This window comes from Diceros bicornis, chromosome 21, assembly GCF_020826845.1.
Source record: "Diceros bicornis minor isolate mBicDic1 chromosome 21, mDicBic1.mat.cur, whole genome shotgun sequence".
NCBI classification, from domain to species: domain Eukaryota; kingdom Metazoa; phylum Chordata; class Mammalia; order Perissodactyla; family Rhinocerotidae; genus Diceros; species Diceros bicornis.
Genome location: NC_080760.1, coordinates 46636500 through 46654065, shown reverse-complemented (window position 1 = coordinate 46654065; position 17566 = coordinate 46636500). Strand labels below are relative to the sequence as shown.

Below are 17566 nucleotides of genomic sequence, written 5' to 3'. Positions count from 1 at the left end.
CATACACATATATCTGTGAAGCCGTCACCACAGGCAAGGTAATAGACATATCCATCACCTTCAAAAGTTTCCTTGTGTTCCCCCCCACTTTTTTGTGGTAAGAACTCTTGATGTGAGATGAAAATTTTGAAGTGCACAATAAAATATTGTTAACTGTAGGTGCTATGTTATATAGTAGATCTCTGGAACTTATTCATCTCATGTAACTAAAACTTTGTACCAGTTGAACTCCTCTCCATTTTGTCCTCCAGAAGCATAATTGTCCTTAAATTTGCCTGTAGTTTTCCTTTCTTGAGATGTCTATGTCTGGGTTTACTGTCGGGATAATATGGGCCTCAAAAATGAATTGGGAAGTGTTTCTTCCTGTTCTATTTTTTGGAAGAGTTTGTGAAGGATTGGTGTTAATTTTTCTTTAAATATTTGGTAGACTACACCTGAGAGTCATATGATCCTGGGCTTTGCATCGAGGAAAACTTTTTCATTACTAATTTAATCTCTTGTTATAGGCCTATTCAGATTTTCTGTTTCTTCTTGAGTCAGTTTTGGTAGTTTGTGTCTTTCCGGGAATTGTCCATTTCACCTAGGTTATCTGATTTGTTGGCATGCGGTTTTTCTTACTGCTCCCTTATAATCCTTTTTATTTCTGTAAGGTCAGTAGTAATGTACCCTCTTTCATTCTTGATATTAGTAATTTGAGTTTTTTCTTGGTTAATCTATCTAGAGATTTGTCGATTTTGTTGGTCTTTTCAAAGCACCAACTTTTGATTTTGTTGATTTTCTCTGTTGTTTTATGTTCTCTGTTTTGTTTATTTCTATTCTAATCTTTATTATATCCTTCCTTCTGTTTGCTTTGTGTTGAGTTTATACTTTTTATGGTTTCTTAAGATAGAAAGTTAGGTTATTGATTTGAGATCTTTCTTCTTTTTTTATTGTAGGCATTTACAGCTGTAAATTTCCCTCTGAGCACTTTATTTGCATCCATTAACTTTTGGTATGTTATGTTTTTGTTTTAATTCCTCTCAAAGTATTTTCTGGATTCCCTTGTGATTTCTTCTTTGATCCATCAGTTATATGGAATAGTTGTTTAATTTCCATATGTTTGTGAATTTCCCAACTTTTTTTCTGTTCTTGATTTCTGGTTTCATTCCACTGGAGTCAGAGAACATACTTTCTGTGATTTCAGTCATTCTAAATTTACTGAAATTTGTTTTATGGACTAACGTTTGGTCTGTCTTAGAGGATATTCCATGTGCACTTGAGAAGAATGAGTATTCTGCTGTTCTTGGGTGGAATGTTCTAAAGATGTTTTTCGATCTACTGGGGTTTTTTTAGTGTTGTCCTAATCTTCTGTTTCCTTGCTGATATTCTGTCTAGTTGTTCTATCCTTTATTGAAATCAGGGTATTCAAGTCTCCAAGTATTATTATTGAATTTTCTATTTCTCTCCAATTCTGTCATTTTTTGCTTCATGTATTTTGAGATTCTGTTGTTACTTGCATATATGCTTACAACTGTTTATCTTCTTGATGTATTAATCTTTTTATCATTATAAAATGCTGTGTTGTCTCTAGTAACAATCTTTGTCTTAAAGTCTGTTTTGTCTGATATTAGTATAGCCACTCCAGCTCTTTTTTTTTTTTTTTATTACTATTTGCATGGTATAACTTTTCATTTCCTTTAAATTTCCAGCCATTTATTTCTTGAATCTAAAGTGTGTCTGGGGGCCTGCCCTGTGGCTTAGTGGTTGGGTGCACACGCTCCACTGCTGGCAGCCCGAGTTCGGATCCCAGGCACGCACCAACGCACTGCTTCTCCGGCCATGCTGAGACCTCATCCCACATACAGCAACTAGAAGGATGTGCAACTATGACATACAACTATCTTCTGGGGCTTTGGGGGGAAAAAAAAGGAGGAGGATTGGCAATAGATGTTAGCTCCCCGGTCTTCCTCAGCAAAAAGAGGAGGATTAACACGGATGTTAGCTTAGGGCTGATCTTCCTCACAAAAAATAATAATAATAATAATAAATAAATAAAAATAAAAAAATAAAGTGTCTGTTTTAAACAGCATATAGATGGATCATGTTGTTGTTGATTTTTTTCCATTCTGTCGATCTCTGCCTTTTAGGTAGGAGAGCCTAGTCCATTTACATTTAATGTAGTTACTGATAAGGTAGAATTTATGTCTTCTATTTTGCTATATGTTTTCTATATATCTTATGTGTATTTTTTTCCTCTGTTTCTATATTACTACTACTAACTATCTTTTGTTAGAAAGATATTTTCTTGTATACCATTTTAATTTCCTTGTTTTTTCTTTTACTATATATTTTTGAGTTATTTTGTTAGTGGTTACCTTGGGAATAACAATTAATATCTTAATTTATAACAATCTAGTTCAAATTAATATCAACTTAACTTCAATAATTTATAAAAACCTTATATATATGTAGTTTTGTTTCCCTACCCTCCTTTATGCTGTTTATTGTCACAGACCACATCTTTATACATGGTGTGCCCATCAACATAGATTTGTAATTATTTCTTTTTGCAGTTGTCTTTTCAATCAGTTAGGAGAAAAAATAGTTATGAACAAAAATGTATTTATATTGCTTTTTATCTTGTGTGGTTACCTTTACTGATGCTCCTTATGTTTTGATGTGAATTCGTGTTATCCTCTAGTGTCCTTTCATTTCAGCCTGAAAGACTCCCTTTAATGTTTCTTGTAGGGAAGATTTACTAGCAACAAACTCTCTCAGTATCTGTTCATCTCAAAATATCTTAATTTCTCTATCATTTTTGAAGGATAGTTTTCCCAGATATAGAATTCTTGGTTGACATTTTTTTCACCCTCTTTTTCTTTCTTCCTTCCTTCTTTCCTACTCTTTCTTTTTTTCTCTCTTCCCTTATTTATTTCATCTATTTCTCTGTCTATCTTTTACAATAATTTTCTCTTCTCTGTTTTCACTAATCTCCCCTAGAACTTCCTTTAATTGGATTTTGGTTGTACTAAATTGATCTTGCATGCCTCTTAACCTATATTCCTTGTTTAAACCTCTTTGTCTTGGTATTCTACATTCTGTGAGGTGTCCTGTTTTACTTTGCAGGCTTCTATTTTGTGCTGTTATTTTTCTCTAAATATCTGGTAACGCTTGATGTCTGCTTATACTCACAAAGGATTTGGCTGATCAGGTGGCTGGTGTGGGCTTGTTCTGCAGTTGTGAGGCTGTGTTTCCACATCCAGCCTCTTGCCTGGCTGGCAGGGCTGCTGTGAGCTCTGTGAGAGTGGGCAGGGCGTGCTGAATGGCAGGCTTTGCTTTAGAGTGCAGGCGCAGGAGCAGAGGCAGGCAAGCTGCTCTCCCCGCCTCCTTCCCACCTGCCAATAGCTAAAAGTAGGGGGACTTCACTTAGGTTATGATGGATTTTAACCCATTTGCCTCCTAACGTAGAAATTGATATTCAGTGACTATCAACAAAGACATAAATATTCATCGTAAGTTTTTAATTTTTATCCTCAAAACCTACAATATCATCACTATCAAAATCTCTAAACCCATCATCAATGCTGGAATTGAGATGATTCTTTCCATCTTTGCCATTTTTCTGCGTTAGCAATAGAGTCGTTGCTCTGCCCCAGCTACCACTCTACAGCCCCACGTTCTCATGTGAACGAATGGAATAACAAAATTTACTGTATATCTATGTTTTTGTTAGTAAAATGTCAATCTAAAATGTCAGAGGAGTAATTAAAACTCTCACTGTCGGTTGGCTTGTCCAGGGCTTGTTATTTTTGTTAAGAAAGTGTCTGAAAGGATGAGGAAACTTCTATTTTTGCTCTATGTTTGGTCATCTGCCACTAGAGGGCAGCATTGTCACTATTGTCTTTCTGAGCTTTGCCAACTATAGTCCGCAATCCACCTCAGCCTTTTACCTGGACACTTCTTCCTTTTGGTGCTCGGCCTTCCAGCTCTCATGTGGATGCACAGGGCTCAGAGTAGTTTGAGGATAAGTTTGAGGGAATGGGCAGTAGTGAGGGAGGATACATCTTATCTGCTGGCAAATATGAACTTTTTGTTTAATTTTAAATGTTTGAGGTGAGAGAGGAGGCAGATGGATACACATACTCAGTCCACCTACTTGAGTAAATCTCAATATAATTTTAAACATAATTTAGATTTTTGTTTGTTTGTTTTGCTGTATGGCAAAAAATAGCTAGTATATTTTTTTCTTTTTTCGTCGGTGTGGATTCACCTCAATAGAATAAAGTGCCTTTTTCCATCCCTCCTCCTTACCCACCCTAACCTGGAGGGAGAGGTGGAATTTCTAATAGCGTGAGCTCTCCCCCTGGGAAATCAGCATCGGTGACCTTCAGACCCCGTGGGACCTTGAGCTGGATCTCAGAACCGGAGATAGAGGTTGGGACTCAGTAGAGTGTCTACCTCCACAGAGGATGCCTTCTCAGGACCTGTTAGTTCAGCAAGAATTGTTCTTTAGGATGGCAAATGGTGTTTGATTTCTTATGCATAGGCCAAGTAGAAGAAAAATTAAGATTCATCACTTTGGAGAATATAATGAACATTTGGAGGATCCTTCATCTACAAAATTACAGAAAAATCAAAAATATATGAATTTTTTAACTTGTTAGAGTCTTTCAATGTCAGCCTCTTCTTATATGAAAGAAAAACATAATTAAAATGTCTCCCATAGTCTCCCAAAGTAAACTTAAGAAATACCAGATAACTTCTATCTTAAGTCAGACTACCCCAAATATATCTTTCATATTTCATAATGTCCATCTAACATTTTCTGCTAATGTAAAACAAACATACAGACATGGAGCTATGAACTTAATTATATCTGTAGATGTAGTTTCATATTCATATGTGATCATAGAGTGACTGAGTCCACATTTTTGTAATTTAATGATTGAATTATCAAGTATATTGATGTGTTTTAAATAACTCCTAATGCTTGGTGCATGAATTGTTTTTAATTATATTTGCTATTATGAATAGAACTGTTCTGAATAGCTTTGTACAGATTACCTTTGTTTCCAGTGGAGGTATTTGATTGGGACCTTTCTCTCCTAAATGAAATTCTGGATCAAGGGGAAAAAAAAAAACCACTTAAAAGCCTGTTTTATATATTGATAGATTGCTGAAAAGTATAATTGTTATCTCATAGCCTTTCCAATATACTTAAACATTTTGTCTATATTTTTACTAATTTAATAGAAATAGTGATTTTGTTGTCCTTTTTCATTTATATGATTATTTTTGAAGATGTGAAGTTAGTGAATTTCCTTCACCTATGTAGTAGAATCTGGAATATATAAAAGTGTTTATTTGTTCTTGTACATTTTGGATATTCATCTTTTTAATAATTAATATTTTTACCATAGTAATAAAATGCATAGTTTAGAAAGTCAAAGTGCTATCTGTGCTTATGTTGAAAAACAGCAGTCTGTCAATGTCCTCAGACCCCTAAGTCCTGCTCCCAGAGGTGATTGTTGGCTCTTCTCTCTTCCGCTGCGTCTTTCCAGAAAATGCACTCATACCTTGCTTTATTGCTGTTTCTTGATATTCTTGATATTCTCCTTTTAAGCATCATCTGTTGACTCCCTGATGTGGAAGATGCAGATTTTATTCTCTCACACTGACTATGAGGTTCTCTATTCCCTTCTACCCACCCTGCTTATATTTTTGTATCACATAATGGGATACCATAATGAGGTATAGGATATGGAGCCATTTGTAGTGACTGGTGTTTTGCATTAACACTGTTGGGAAGAGAGATGACACACACTCCCCTGCTGACCCCTATCCACCTCTGGCCTTTCTTACTCCCCCTCCCTCCTCCCACCTTCCTCCCAGCTGGTCTGGCTCTCTCCGGCCATGCTGTGAGTTACAGGCACATCCTACACTGGGCCCATGCATCAGATGGATGTGACTACATCTGCTTGTACTTATAGACCCACAGTTGTATCCCACAAAGCTTTAGCTCGAGAAGTTTAAGGTGATGATGATAGTGATGATATGTTAGTAATATATAGCTAATATTGGCAAAGAGACCTTCTAGTGTACCAGTTCAGAGAGGCTTTTCAGCTGGGCAGCGCTGGATTCAATTCCCAATTCCCCATTTAGTAGCTGTGTGAACTTTGTTAAGTTCTTAGCTCATTTGTCTCACAGTGCCAGTTATCTGTTGCAGCAAAAAAACTACGCCAAAGCGTAATGTCTTTAAACAACTTTCTTTTCCCCGCAGCTTCGTAGGTCAGGAATTCAGGAAGAGTTTGGCTGGGAGGTCCTCCCTGATCCACGGCATCAGCAGGGGCAGCTGTTGTTAGAGGCTCCACTTCTAAGATGGCTTCTTCACCGCCTTCTCAACCAATCTGAGCTCTGACATCCCCTCTCTAGGTAGCCCCTCCATGGGATGTGCTCCTTACCCTGCTCAATCTCTGATACCCTACATCCATGTCCCCCCGACACGGATGCCTCCTTCACCTTGTTTAATCTCCAAATTCCCATGTGAGGCAGCTGTCCTATATGGATGTCCTCCTTGGCCTGCTCAAGCTCTGACACCTTGCGCTTGGTTCTAGTCACATGTGGATTCCCTCTTCACCCTGATGGTCTTCGTCACTACTTGCGGGGTGTCATGTGAGGGTGCCCTCCCTACCCTGCTTGGGCTCTGACTCCCCAAGTCAGGCTGCCTTTCCATCTTGATGTCATCCTGGCTGTACTGATTCTGACACCCCATGGTTGGCTGTCTGGCTTGGACACCCTTCTCACCCTGCTCAGGTTCCTACACACCATCCTTCTCTGCAGGGATGCCCTCCTCACTGGGCGTGGGCTCCTCCACCGTGCCAGACTCCCTCACCCGAGGATGCTCCCTCACTGCTCGGGCTCTGACTCCCAGCACTGTGCAGTTCTCCGCATGCTTCTCTCATCCTGTTTGGGCTCCAACATTCTGTTCTGGACCAACATAGCTACCCCTAGCCTCTCCACTCTTTCTTTGCTCTCCTCTCCCAATGGCTTTAGGAATTAGTTTTTCTGAAAGGAAGGGAAGAGAAGGAAAGGGAAGGAAAAGGAAATGAAGGGAAGGGCAGAGAAGGGAAGGACAAGTAAATAAGGGAAGAGGAAGAGCCATTTTTAAAAATCTCTCCTTCCTCTCTCTCTTCTTTTGTCCATCTTTCTTTCCTTCCTTACTTTCTATGTTCTCAAAATAGGGAGATGATTTAGGAGGTTATTGCCATGTTGCGCACAAAAGGTGATAAGAACTTGAACTGGAATGATAGTAATAGGCTTAGAGTGAAGAAGCAGTATGTGAGAAGAATTTAGGAGTTAGGATCTGCAGGGCTTTGATGACTGATGGCATGAAGGGGCCAAGAGAATCATTTAGGTTAACTTTCAAATTAACCTTGACTTGACTCTTGGTGTCACACTCAAGTCTGATACTAACATGGTGATGACATTAATAGAATTTAGATGTAAAGAAGGGAGAAAAGCTGTCTTGAGGAGTGGAGAGTGAGAGAAAATATGAAGAATTCAGTTTTGGACATGTTGAATGTGATATGTCTTGCAGCATTTGGAAACAGGAGTATGATATTCAGTTGGATGGTCAGATGTGGGGTTATTGTTTGGGAGTCGTCAGAATCTGGGGTTAGTTAAACCAATGAACATGACTGTTGTCATCAGGAACCCACAAGGAGAGGCAATATTGGGTCAGGGATGGGAATCTGGGTTATACTGCCATTGATGAAGTGGAAAAGTCTATAAAAGAGATCAAGAGGAATAAACTACATTACAAGAGAGAACAGGGAGAGAGTAGTATCACTGTTTCCAAGACAGGTGAGAGATTTAAGAGCAAATCATGGTCAGTCATGCCATATGCTGCATCGGATTGTCTAGTGACATAATGGGTTGAAGAGAGTCTATTAGATTTGTCAATATGAAGATGTCAACATGGTCACTTTTAGAGGAGCAAATCTAGTAGAACGTTGGGGGTGGAAGCCAGGGACAGTGGATTGAGCAGTGAATGGGGATTGAGAAAGAAGAAGCAGTGAATATAGATTTAGGGTGGCTTATGATGTCTCAGTGGGCATTGCCTACTTCTGGGTTCTGCCTTCTTCTCCAGATTCACTTCTTAGTGACTTTCACATTAAATTTTCTTTATCTTGAATGACTCTCTTTTTCTCCTTTCTCCACATTAGACATAAGCTTGAGGTAAAATACCATGGATTTTTTTTAGTATCCTGAAGACCTGGCTCAGTAACTTGTACATAGCAGGTACCCAGTAACTTCTGGATGATGAATGAATGAATGGATGGGTGAATAGAGGGTGAGGACCTACATCTGGAAGCACTGAGGTAGGACTAACTTATTTGGAAGAGACTGGCTTGGGATATGACTAGATAGGAGGGAAACATGGAGTTCTAGGCAAGGTGGAGTCAGGTGCTAGAATCAAGAAAGGGTCTGGGGAGAGAACACTATTATTTAATGAAATTGGTTCTGCCTTACAGCCTTCAGAAATGAAGAAAATGAAAATGCCGTAGGTGACATGGTTGCAGAGCTCTGGAGCAATCTGAATCAAGTTAATATTGGTGAGGTTAATATGAGATATCAGGAACCAAAGTTTACCCTGAGTTATGTAGCCACAAAACAATGACAGAAAAGCAGCATGTAATCAGGAAGCCCATGGCAAGGGCAGAGTGTGTGGAAGTTTGAAGAAATGAGTGCAGAACAAGGTAGAGCTGGGTCGTCAGCTGGAGATGGTTCTCTAGATATTGAAGGATGCAAAATCTGCCATATTAATCCAAAAAGCATGAGCCCGTCACAGAGGGAAGCAGCCTTATATGAACCTAGCCCACATGGGCTGCTGTATAAACCAGGCCAACTCTTCTTTAGTTCGTAGTAAGAAACTGCAAATTCTCTGCTCGTAGGACAGTAAGCATCCTTCTTTCCCTGTAGGCATGTTGTCTAAAAAGCCACGTGACAATCAGAAGAGTGCTCATTGAGCTATTTCTAATCTTGGCTAATGCTTCCTGAAGCTTTCTGGGTGGCAGGCACTGTGCTAAGTACTTTATATGAATCATATTCGCTTAACCACAACCCCTGAATTGGGTACCAATACTATTATAATTCTACAGACGAGAAGGCTAAGACTTGTACCTCTCCCAAGGTCACACAGCAAGGATGTGACGGCTAGGACTTGAACTCATGTCTTTCTAATCCCAAAGTCTGCACTCCTAACCAGTTCCCATGGAATGTGAGTGAGGGAGTTAATTCAAATTTGAATTTGATTCAGATTTCTATAACATCTCTCTCTATATATAATAAAGGTAGATGGGTCAGATTTACTGAAAACTCTGCTTCAGTGACTCATCTTTTTTCTTTCATTCCTCTGAGGACCAAACTCTTATATTTTTTACCCTTGTTGATACCTTCAGTTCAGTTCTTGGTGGTCTTGGAGCCATTCTGTCTCTTCAAGGTGACTTTGCACATATGAATTCTGATGCATTGGTTTTATGAAATGCCTTTTCTTGTGGGGAAACTTTCCATCGTCACCCTTCACACATCAGTGAGATGTGTCCTAACTCCTTGGTAGAATTCTCAGGAGAGCAGATTCCAGATGCCTTCTCCAGAGGAGCTTTGTTCTGATGTGGTGTCCGCCCCAGCAGTAGCCTATACTTGGCTTTCTTCCTGCCAGATAATGACCAAATCCAAATGTTAGTCAGCCCAGTGTGTTTGCAGATGTGGACAGGTGTCTTGACATGAGTACAGCCATGTTTGACCACTCCATTGACCTACAGCCACCAGCACAAAAAGAAATATAAAAGCTGCTTTCTGCGTGGTGGGAACTGGTCCTTTTCCCATAGAGATAGTTGCAATGTGTAAAAATTTCAAGGCCCTTCGGGCACTGCAGCCTGAGACAGACTGGCCATCTGTGCTGGGCTGGGATGACAACCAGGGTAAACAATGCAGGTACACAACTGCCGGGCTGGGATGATAGCCAGGAGGCTCAGTGCACATATGCCACTGATAACCATTTGTGCATGGGAACATTGAATGCTTGATCTATAAAAGCTCTGTAACTGCTTCCTCTGGAAAGTATTGATGCTATAAAAAACTGCTGGAGACTGAGGCCTGGTGAGGGTTCCACCTGTGGAAGGGACGCCTTGCCCAGGACGTGTGATCCCCGCCCAGCCGTGTCGATTGAAAGAACTCTCCCGGCAGTGGGGCGTGGATGTTGAGTAATTGATTTGTTGTGAAGTAATTGATTTGTTGTGAATAATTGATCTGACGTGTCCTCTTTTTGGTCAACCTGGTGTTTCTCTTTCCGGTTGATTTGTGTCATTTCCCTTCAGTCTATGTGGATGTTTCCCTTTCCAGTGGATCTGATGTTTTTCCCTCTCATTATATGAGCTATTCGAATCTGCTGCTATCTCAGTTGATGTGAATGTTTTCCCTTTCCATTCAAGCTGATGTTTTTCCCTCTTAATATTTGACCTCTTCGGATCTGTTTGCAGACTATCTCCCTTACTCTCCTCTATATAATAAAATATACCTTCAGTCCATTTGTTTGGAGTGGAAAGTTTCTTTTACATCTCCGATCGAATCCCCAAACCTCTCACAACAGCAGGGAAAATGACCTCCCCTGTCTGGAGGGACTAAGGGGTTGAAACTAAGGGAGATGCAGATAGAAAAGTGAGTTAAGCCTAAGTCTTTTTGGTATTTCTGAAATACCACTTCTTGATAAGCAATACAGTTAATCAGCAGACTTAAAATATTGCAACTGTTGCTTCTATTATGTGCTATAATGTACACTTTATTACCAGCGTGATTTTTTTTTTTTGGCTTTGTTTTCTTTTCATTTCTCTCAATAGGATGTGAAGGGCTGACAAAACTTGATTTGACAGTAAATTTCATTGGAGAGCTGAGCAGCGTTAAAACCCTTCAACACAATATCCACCTGAAGGAGCTCTTTCTCATGGGTAACCCGTGTGCTGACTTTGACGGCTACCGGCAGTATGTGGTGGCAACTCTTCCACAGTTAAAGGTATGCTTGTTTTAATGATGCAGAAATCTCAGAAAAATGAAAACAAGCAACTACAATAATTCCGAATTCATTCACAGCATTGTCAGAGAATGTGTTGTTTTAGAAGATGGAATATTCCAGAAATTCACAACTAATTTGTTGATTTACTGAACCTTTAAAATTGTTTTAATAGCTTTAATACATCTTTGAAAAATAAATTGCATACTTTTCTCCTTTTTCATTCAGCACACACAGAGCTTAACTGAACTACTTCTTGATGAGTTCAAATCATTGTTATGAAGACCATTCATTATTACTAATAGTACACCAAAAGCTTAGGGTTTTGAGGTGGCTACAGCTATATACCTTTGTATTTCATAGTCGAACTACTGTGCTTTTTGATTGTTATCTTTTTATTATTGCTCTCTATTAACTCATTCTCTGTGTTAGTGGTTATCGACTTTGGTAGGCATTGGGATACTTGGATGGTGTGTGCTGGGCCCCACCCCCAGAGTTTCAGATTCAGTAGGTCTGATATGACACCCAAGATTTTGTTCTACTGAGCTGATGCTATTGGTCTAGGAACCTCATTTGAGAACCACTACTCTATGTGTTCATCTCGTATGCTATATCTCCCCTAATCTGGTATTTTGGGGGCTAGGAAAAAACATACGGTTGCTAGAGAAATCACACACCTGAGCATATTAAAGTCGTAATGCTAATTTTCATGTAATCCCAAGAGCCCCTGACCTGTGTGTGTTGGTTCGAAACCGTGGGAACTTCCCCGGGTTAAATCTGAAACTGGCCCCACCCCCGTACACGGAGGGCAGGGAGGGACCGAAGGTAGAGGTGGGTCATTCCAGCTGGTAGGTGGCAGGTTTACTAAGCAAAGGAACTTACATATGAGGCTTGTCTTGGGTAGCTGCAAGATGAGTAGATCTTCACACTGCCGGCCAGCATCTTAAAAGTTTATATGGAGGCCTTAATGGGGTTCAGTCACATGCACAGTCCAGATGGTCTCAGCAACACCTTCCTCTGTCAAAGCTGCGTCCTTGAAAATGGCTCCCACTGTGGGAATTGTTGAGAGAGGGTACATTCTAAGAACAGGAGAGGGGGTGAGGAGTCTCTCATTGCCCAGGTACAGCTCGCAGGTCAACTGGCAATCACGTCCTCTCAATAACCTCTTCCAACAGCATGTGGCCCCACACTTTTGCAAAAAGAATGCATAGATGTGTTGGCTTTCTGATAGGCATTTTCTTCAATTCTCAGAGGACATTTGTTCTTAGACTGCTGAGTTCTGTGTAGTTGAGATTGCTGGATTAATGGAACACATTTCTTTTAATGTAAAATTTCTTTGATTAAGAGAATGAGTGACTCAGGTAATTGAATCTAGAAATATATTTAGAATAAATGATAAATTAGCTCAAACATAACCCAGGCTAATCATCATTGTACAATGACTTCCTAAAAATGAACTGATGAGAACCAGAATATCATAGAAATGGATCCTGTAACGTAACACTGTGAGCTATTTTCCTGGAATGTCAATGCTGCGGTGCTGGGGCTAGAAGTTTGTGAGAGCCATCAGACAGCTGCCTGAAACACGGGCCAGGGTTGTTCCAAGTGCTTTAGGCACACCATCTCTGATCCTCCTGGACCCTTGCAGGGAGATGATTAGGTGCATTCAGAGATGAGGGAGCCAGGGCTTGGAGAGTTAATGCTCCTTGTTTAAGCTGACACACCTGGCAAGTGTCACAGGTGGGATTTGAACCTAAAAGCCCACCATTCACACTAGAACCACACTCACTGCTTCTCTCTGGGTTAATGTACAGGGTTGAGATCAAGTCTTTTCTTTCAGAAAGACTGCTCTGATTCAGCTGCTACAATAAGCAACAGCCTCTCTTTGAAAAATAGTATTCATAAATGTGTTTACTAGTATTTAAAAATAGGTTGATAAACTTTAGAATCTTAATTACGATTTCACTGAAAGCTTGTGATCTACTTGAAAGGAATTTTGTTAACAGATGCATTATTTTCCTAGGGTTGCTGTAACAAAGTATCACAAATTGGGTGGCCTAAACACCAGAAATTTGTTATTTCATGGTTCTGGTGGCCAGAAGTCTCTCCCAGCTTCTGGTGGGTGCTGGCAATCTTCATTCCTTGGCTTCTAGAAGCATCACTCCCATCTCTGCCTTCGTCTTCACCTGGAATTCTCCTTGTGTTTCCGTTTCTTCACGTGCCATTCTTTTTATAAGGACACCAGTCATATTGCATTACGAGCCCACCCTCTGCTACCGTATAACCTCATCTTAACTAATTACATCTGCAACGACCCTATTTCCAAATAAGGTCACATTCTGAGGTACTGGAGGTTAGGATTTCAACATAACTTTTTTGGGGGCAAACGCAATTAAACTGATAACAACCGAGTAGTTATTTTAGACAGACACATAGAAGAGGTGTGAGGAGATTGAGCCCTTCCCAAGTATCCTTTTCCTAGTGTCTGAGCCACTCCAGGTAGAAGTAGACGCTGTAGTGTAGTGGAAAAAAAGTTTGGGTAGCAGACAGACCCGGGTCTGACTCGTGTCTCCACTACCTATGAGTTGCGTGCCTCATTTTTCTCATCTATAATGGATTAATAATTCCTACTTTAAAGGAGTTCTGTGAGGCCTGCAGTAGATCTTAGTTTCTCATTCTCTTCTCTCCCACAGCACACGTGCAATTATTAATAAGCATGGGCACTCTGCCTCTGTGTTGCAAGCATCCTAAATGAAGAAAGATGAAGAAATGCTATAATGCACAACTTAAAACTTAATCTCTCAGTTGCTGCAGAAACAAGGCATGACATCTCTCAAGATCTCCATTATGAAGTTTTAGTTTAGAAATGTATTTTAGAACTAACTTTTAGGGAAAAGCTAGAAACTAGTACATTTTCTCATTAAAGACAGCAAAAATCTTACAACTGATCATGTTTTTTATTTTGCTCTGGCCGCCAGCAAGCGCAGAGTCAGTCCAGCAGCCCATCTACAACAGCCAGACGAGTCCTCATGACCAAACATACTTTAAACTATTTTTTTCCAATTATCCTGATAATTTTTAAAATTCATATCTTACTCCATCTTTGTGTCTTTTTCCTCTTGTTTCCTATTGCCGCAGTAATGAATTACCACAAACTTAGGGGCTTAAAACAACACAAATTTATACTCTTACAGTTCTGGATGTCAGAAGTCTAAAGTAAAGGTGTTGGCAGGACTGTGTTCCTTCTGCCAACAGAAAAATTCATTTCCCTGCATTTTTCATCTTCTAAAGAGTGCCTGCGTTTTTTGAGCTCCTGGCCCCTTCCTGCGCCTTCAAAGCCAGCAGTGTAGTGTCTTCAGATCTCTCCCTAACTGACCCTGACAATTCTGTCTTCTTCTTTCCCTTAGAAGGACCCTTGAGATTACACTGGTCTCAGCCAGATAATCCAGGATAATCTCACCGTAAAATCCTTAACTTAATCATGTCTACAAATTTCCTTTTGCTGTGGAAAGTAACATTCACAGCGATTACAATGTGGACATTCTTGGGGGGCAGTTATTCTGCCTACCGTACCTTTGTGAAGACCTTACCTCTTTTTGTAGAATGAGGCTGGGTAAATTAAATAGGGATCTTTAAACTGGTAGCTTTGAAACTTCAGATTTTATATTGGTGCTTTTATAATAATATTTCAATTTGGAAAATCACTATAAAAATACCAGATGTAAACGGTTACCATAACAATTAATAGTACATTCTCTGTGTCTTATTGTCAAGGGTAGAACGTGGGCTCATTTGTATTAGAGCTCAGTTTTGTTAATATACAAGACCCTTTTTTGTAGAGAGCATTTGGGAAATGTCATTGTTATACTTTGGAGCTACGATTTGACTTGAGGCATTAAAATTCTTTATATAGTGAGCAGTTATAAAATTAATATATTTTGAAAGCTTGTCATTAATAATCAGTTTTGACAGAAGACCTACATATTATTATTACCAGTAAAGATGCTTTGTAAACTGTATTAATTGTATGAAATAAGCACTGATTTAGATCAAAATCTCTATTTCGCGTTAATTACTTTGCTTTTGATTCCATATTACTATGGTGCGTTATTATTATTTCTAAGTTTAAAATATTCCAATCAAAGTCATCCTGGGGCTGATTCAAACTGTGACTTTTGAATAAAGGCACTGTGTTGGTTGTTTTTTATTGAAGTGGTTGGACGGTAAAGAAATAGAGCGTTCAGAAAGGATTCAGGCGTTGCAGAACTTTCCAGTAATTGAACAACAAATCAGGGAGCAGGAGAAAGCTTATTGCCTGAAACGAGCCAAAGACAAGGAAGAGGCTCAGAGGAAACTGCGAGAGAATGCAAACGGAGACAAGAAGGAGAGGAGTCAGCCGGGCTTTGACGGACGCTGGTACACAGACATTGGTGCTACTCTGTATGTAAATTATTGGAGTATACTTTCTAGTTAACTTCTGTTAAAAGCAGAAACCTATGTCCTCTTCCCAGAGTGTTCACAGGATCACTTTGATTCCAGAGGACTGATTTGAAGAATAAATTATGATGTGAATTTGCGGGGGGAGACTATGAGCATACCATTGTTTGTGACAATTCTGTGAGGCTTTCCTCCCTTAGGAAAAAAATGCCTTTCCCAACAAGCAACTTTAATTTACATCTAAAATTATCCTCAGACAAATCTCTCCAAAAGAGGCACAGGAAAGATGAATTAACAGGTGTACTTTGATTTATGAAGTAGGACTATTTTAGAAAAGTTAAATGCAAATCACATTATTATAAATTGGATAATTTTGATTGCATCATAAAATGTTATATTTTGTGAATTATATAATAAATATATTTTAATGTGATTAATAAGCCCCTAATTGGTCCTTTTTACAGACATGAATTTTTCATGCTCGCTTATTTTAAGAGAGTTGCAACTATAGTCAGTTGATTTGATTCCATATGGTGAAAGCTTTAAATATTTTGATAACAGAATCTCTTAAACTTGAGAAAATAATAATTATAAAATATTTCAGAAGTACATAAATGTTAAAAAAATAAATAGGCATCTGTAATTCCACCACCCAGATTTAATAAATGCCGATAGTTTACATATTTGCTTTGGATCTTTTTTTATAATGAGAAACAAAATATTGTTGATAGAATAGAAGCCCATAAATATTTCTCCCCCATCCCATTCCTTTTTTCACCCACAGTGGTGTCCACCATCCTGAAGTTAGTATGTATTTGGTGTATGTTGATCCCATCCATATCGTTAATGTATTTACTACGTAGTTATGCCTCCTTAGACAAGAGTAGTTTAGTGGGGGGTTTTTTTTGTTTTTTTTTTGTTTTGTTTTTTTAGTATGAATGATATCTTTCTACAGTTTTGCTTTTTGTTCAACATTATGTTTTTGAGATTTATGCTTATGAAGACATGTAGACCTAGAACATTCATTGCAACTGTGGGATAACATTACATTGGATGAATAAATCACAATTTACCCTGGAAGTGGTATTCAAAATATTTAACAGCTGGTGATTCATTGGCCCTGACCAATCAGAGTGCGCACTGGCTCCAACAACCTGCCTGGCCCTTCTAGTAGATGCCAGCTGGAGGTCAGCTCTAGCGCAGCCATCCCTCTATGTGTGGCCATTTAGCTTATTTTCCCTCTTTCACTTTTTCAGACAATGTTGCACATGTCTCCTTGTACAGGCAAGAAAGTTTCTCTAGGGTATTCAGCAGTGACATTGCCACATTATCAGTCATGAACATCTTTTCAACTTTATATGCATTGCCCAATTGTTTTCTAAAGTGTATTAATTCATACTCACAAATCAACAGTATAGGAGAGTTCCTAACCTCTGCCAATACTACTAGTTAATATGATACATTAAAACTTTGGCCAATCAAGTTGGTTGTTAAATAGCACCTAATATTTTATTTAGTTTGCATTTCTAGAATTACTAGTGAGTTTGAATATCTTAGATATCTTCTTCTAAGTTTATTGGCTATTCAGATTTCTTCTGTTCAAGTCCTCTGTATATTTTAAATAAGTTGTAAGTTTTTTTTTCTCATTGATTTATAGTTCTTTTTTGTGTGTGTGTGTGAGGAAGATCAGCCCTGAGCTAACATCTGCCAATCTTCCTCTTTTTGCTGAGAAAGACTGACCCTGGGCTAACATCCATGCCCATCTTCCTCCACTTTATGTGGGACACCACCACAGCATGGCTTGACAAGCGGTGCGTCAGTGCGCGTCGGGATCCGAACCCCCAGCCACTGAAGCAGAGCGCATGCACTTAACCACTGCGCCACCAGGCTGGCCCCTGATTTATAGTGCTTTTATATCCTGGATGCAAATTCTTTAGTGGTTATGTGCTTTGCAAGTATCTTCTCCCTGTCTGTGACTTGTCTTTAATTTTAATAAGTTCTTCTGTTTTATAGAATTCAGAAATATTAATGTAGTTAAACGTATTTTTGTACTTTTTGGTCTTCTTTATGAAATTTTTCTTT

The 17566-nt window shown here is 39.1% G+C and overlaps 1 protein-coding gene across 1 annotated transcript in view; it reads left to right on the top strand.

Annotated features, from left to right (window-relative positions):
- The window catches only part of DNAAF11 (dynein axonemal assembly factor 11), an 85022-nt gene that overhangs the window by 19707 nt on the left and 47749 nt on the right, over window positions 1–17566 (top strand). Inside the window, exons 4-5 of the mRNA XM_058564951.1 lie at window positions 10878–11050; window positions 15261–15487. Coding sequence (XP_058420934.1) covers window positions 10878–11050; window positions 15261–15487 — 400 coding nt within the window. The remainder of the gene's footprint in view (window positions 1–10877; window positions 11051–15260; window positions 15488–17566) is intronic.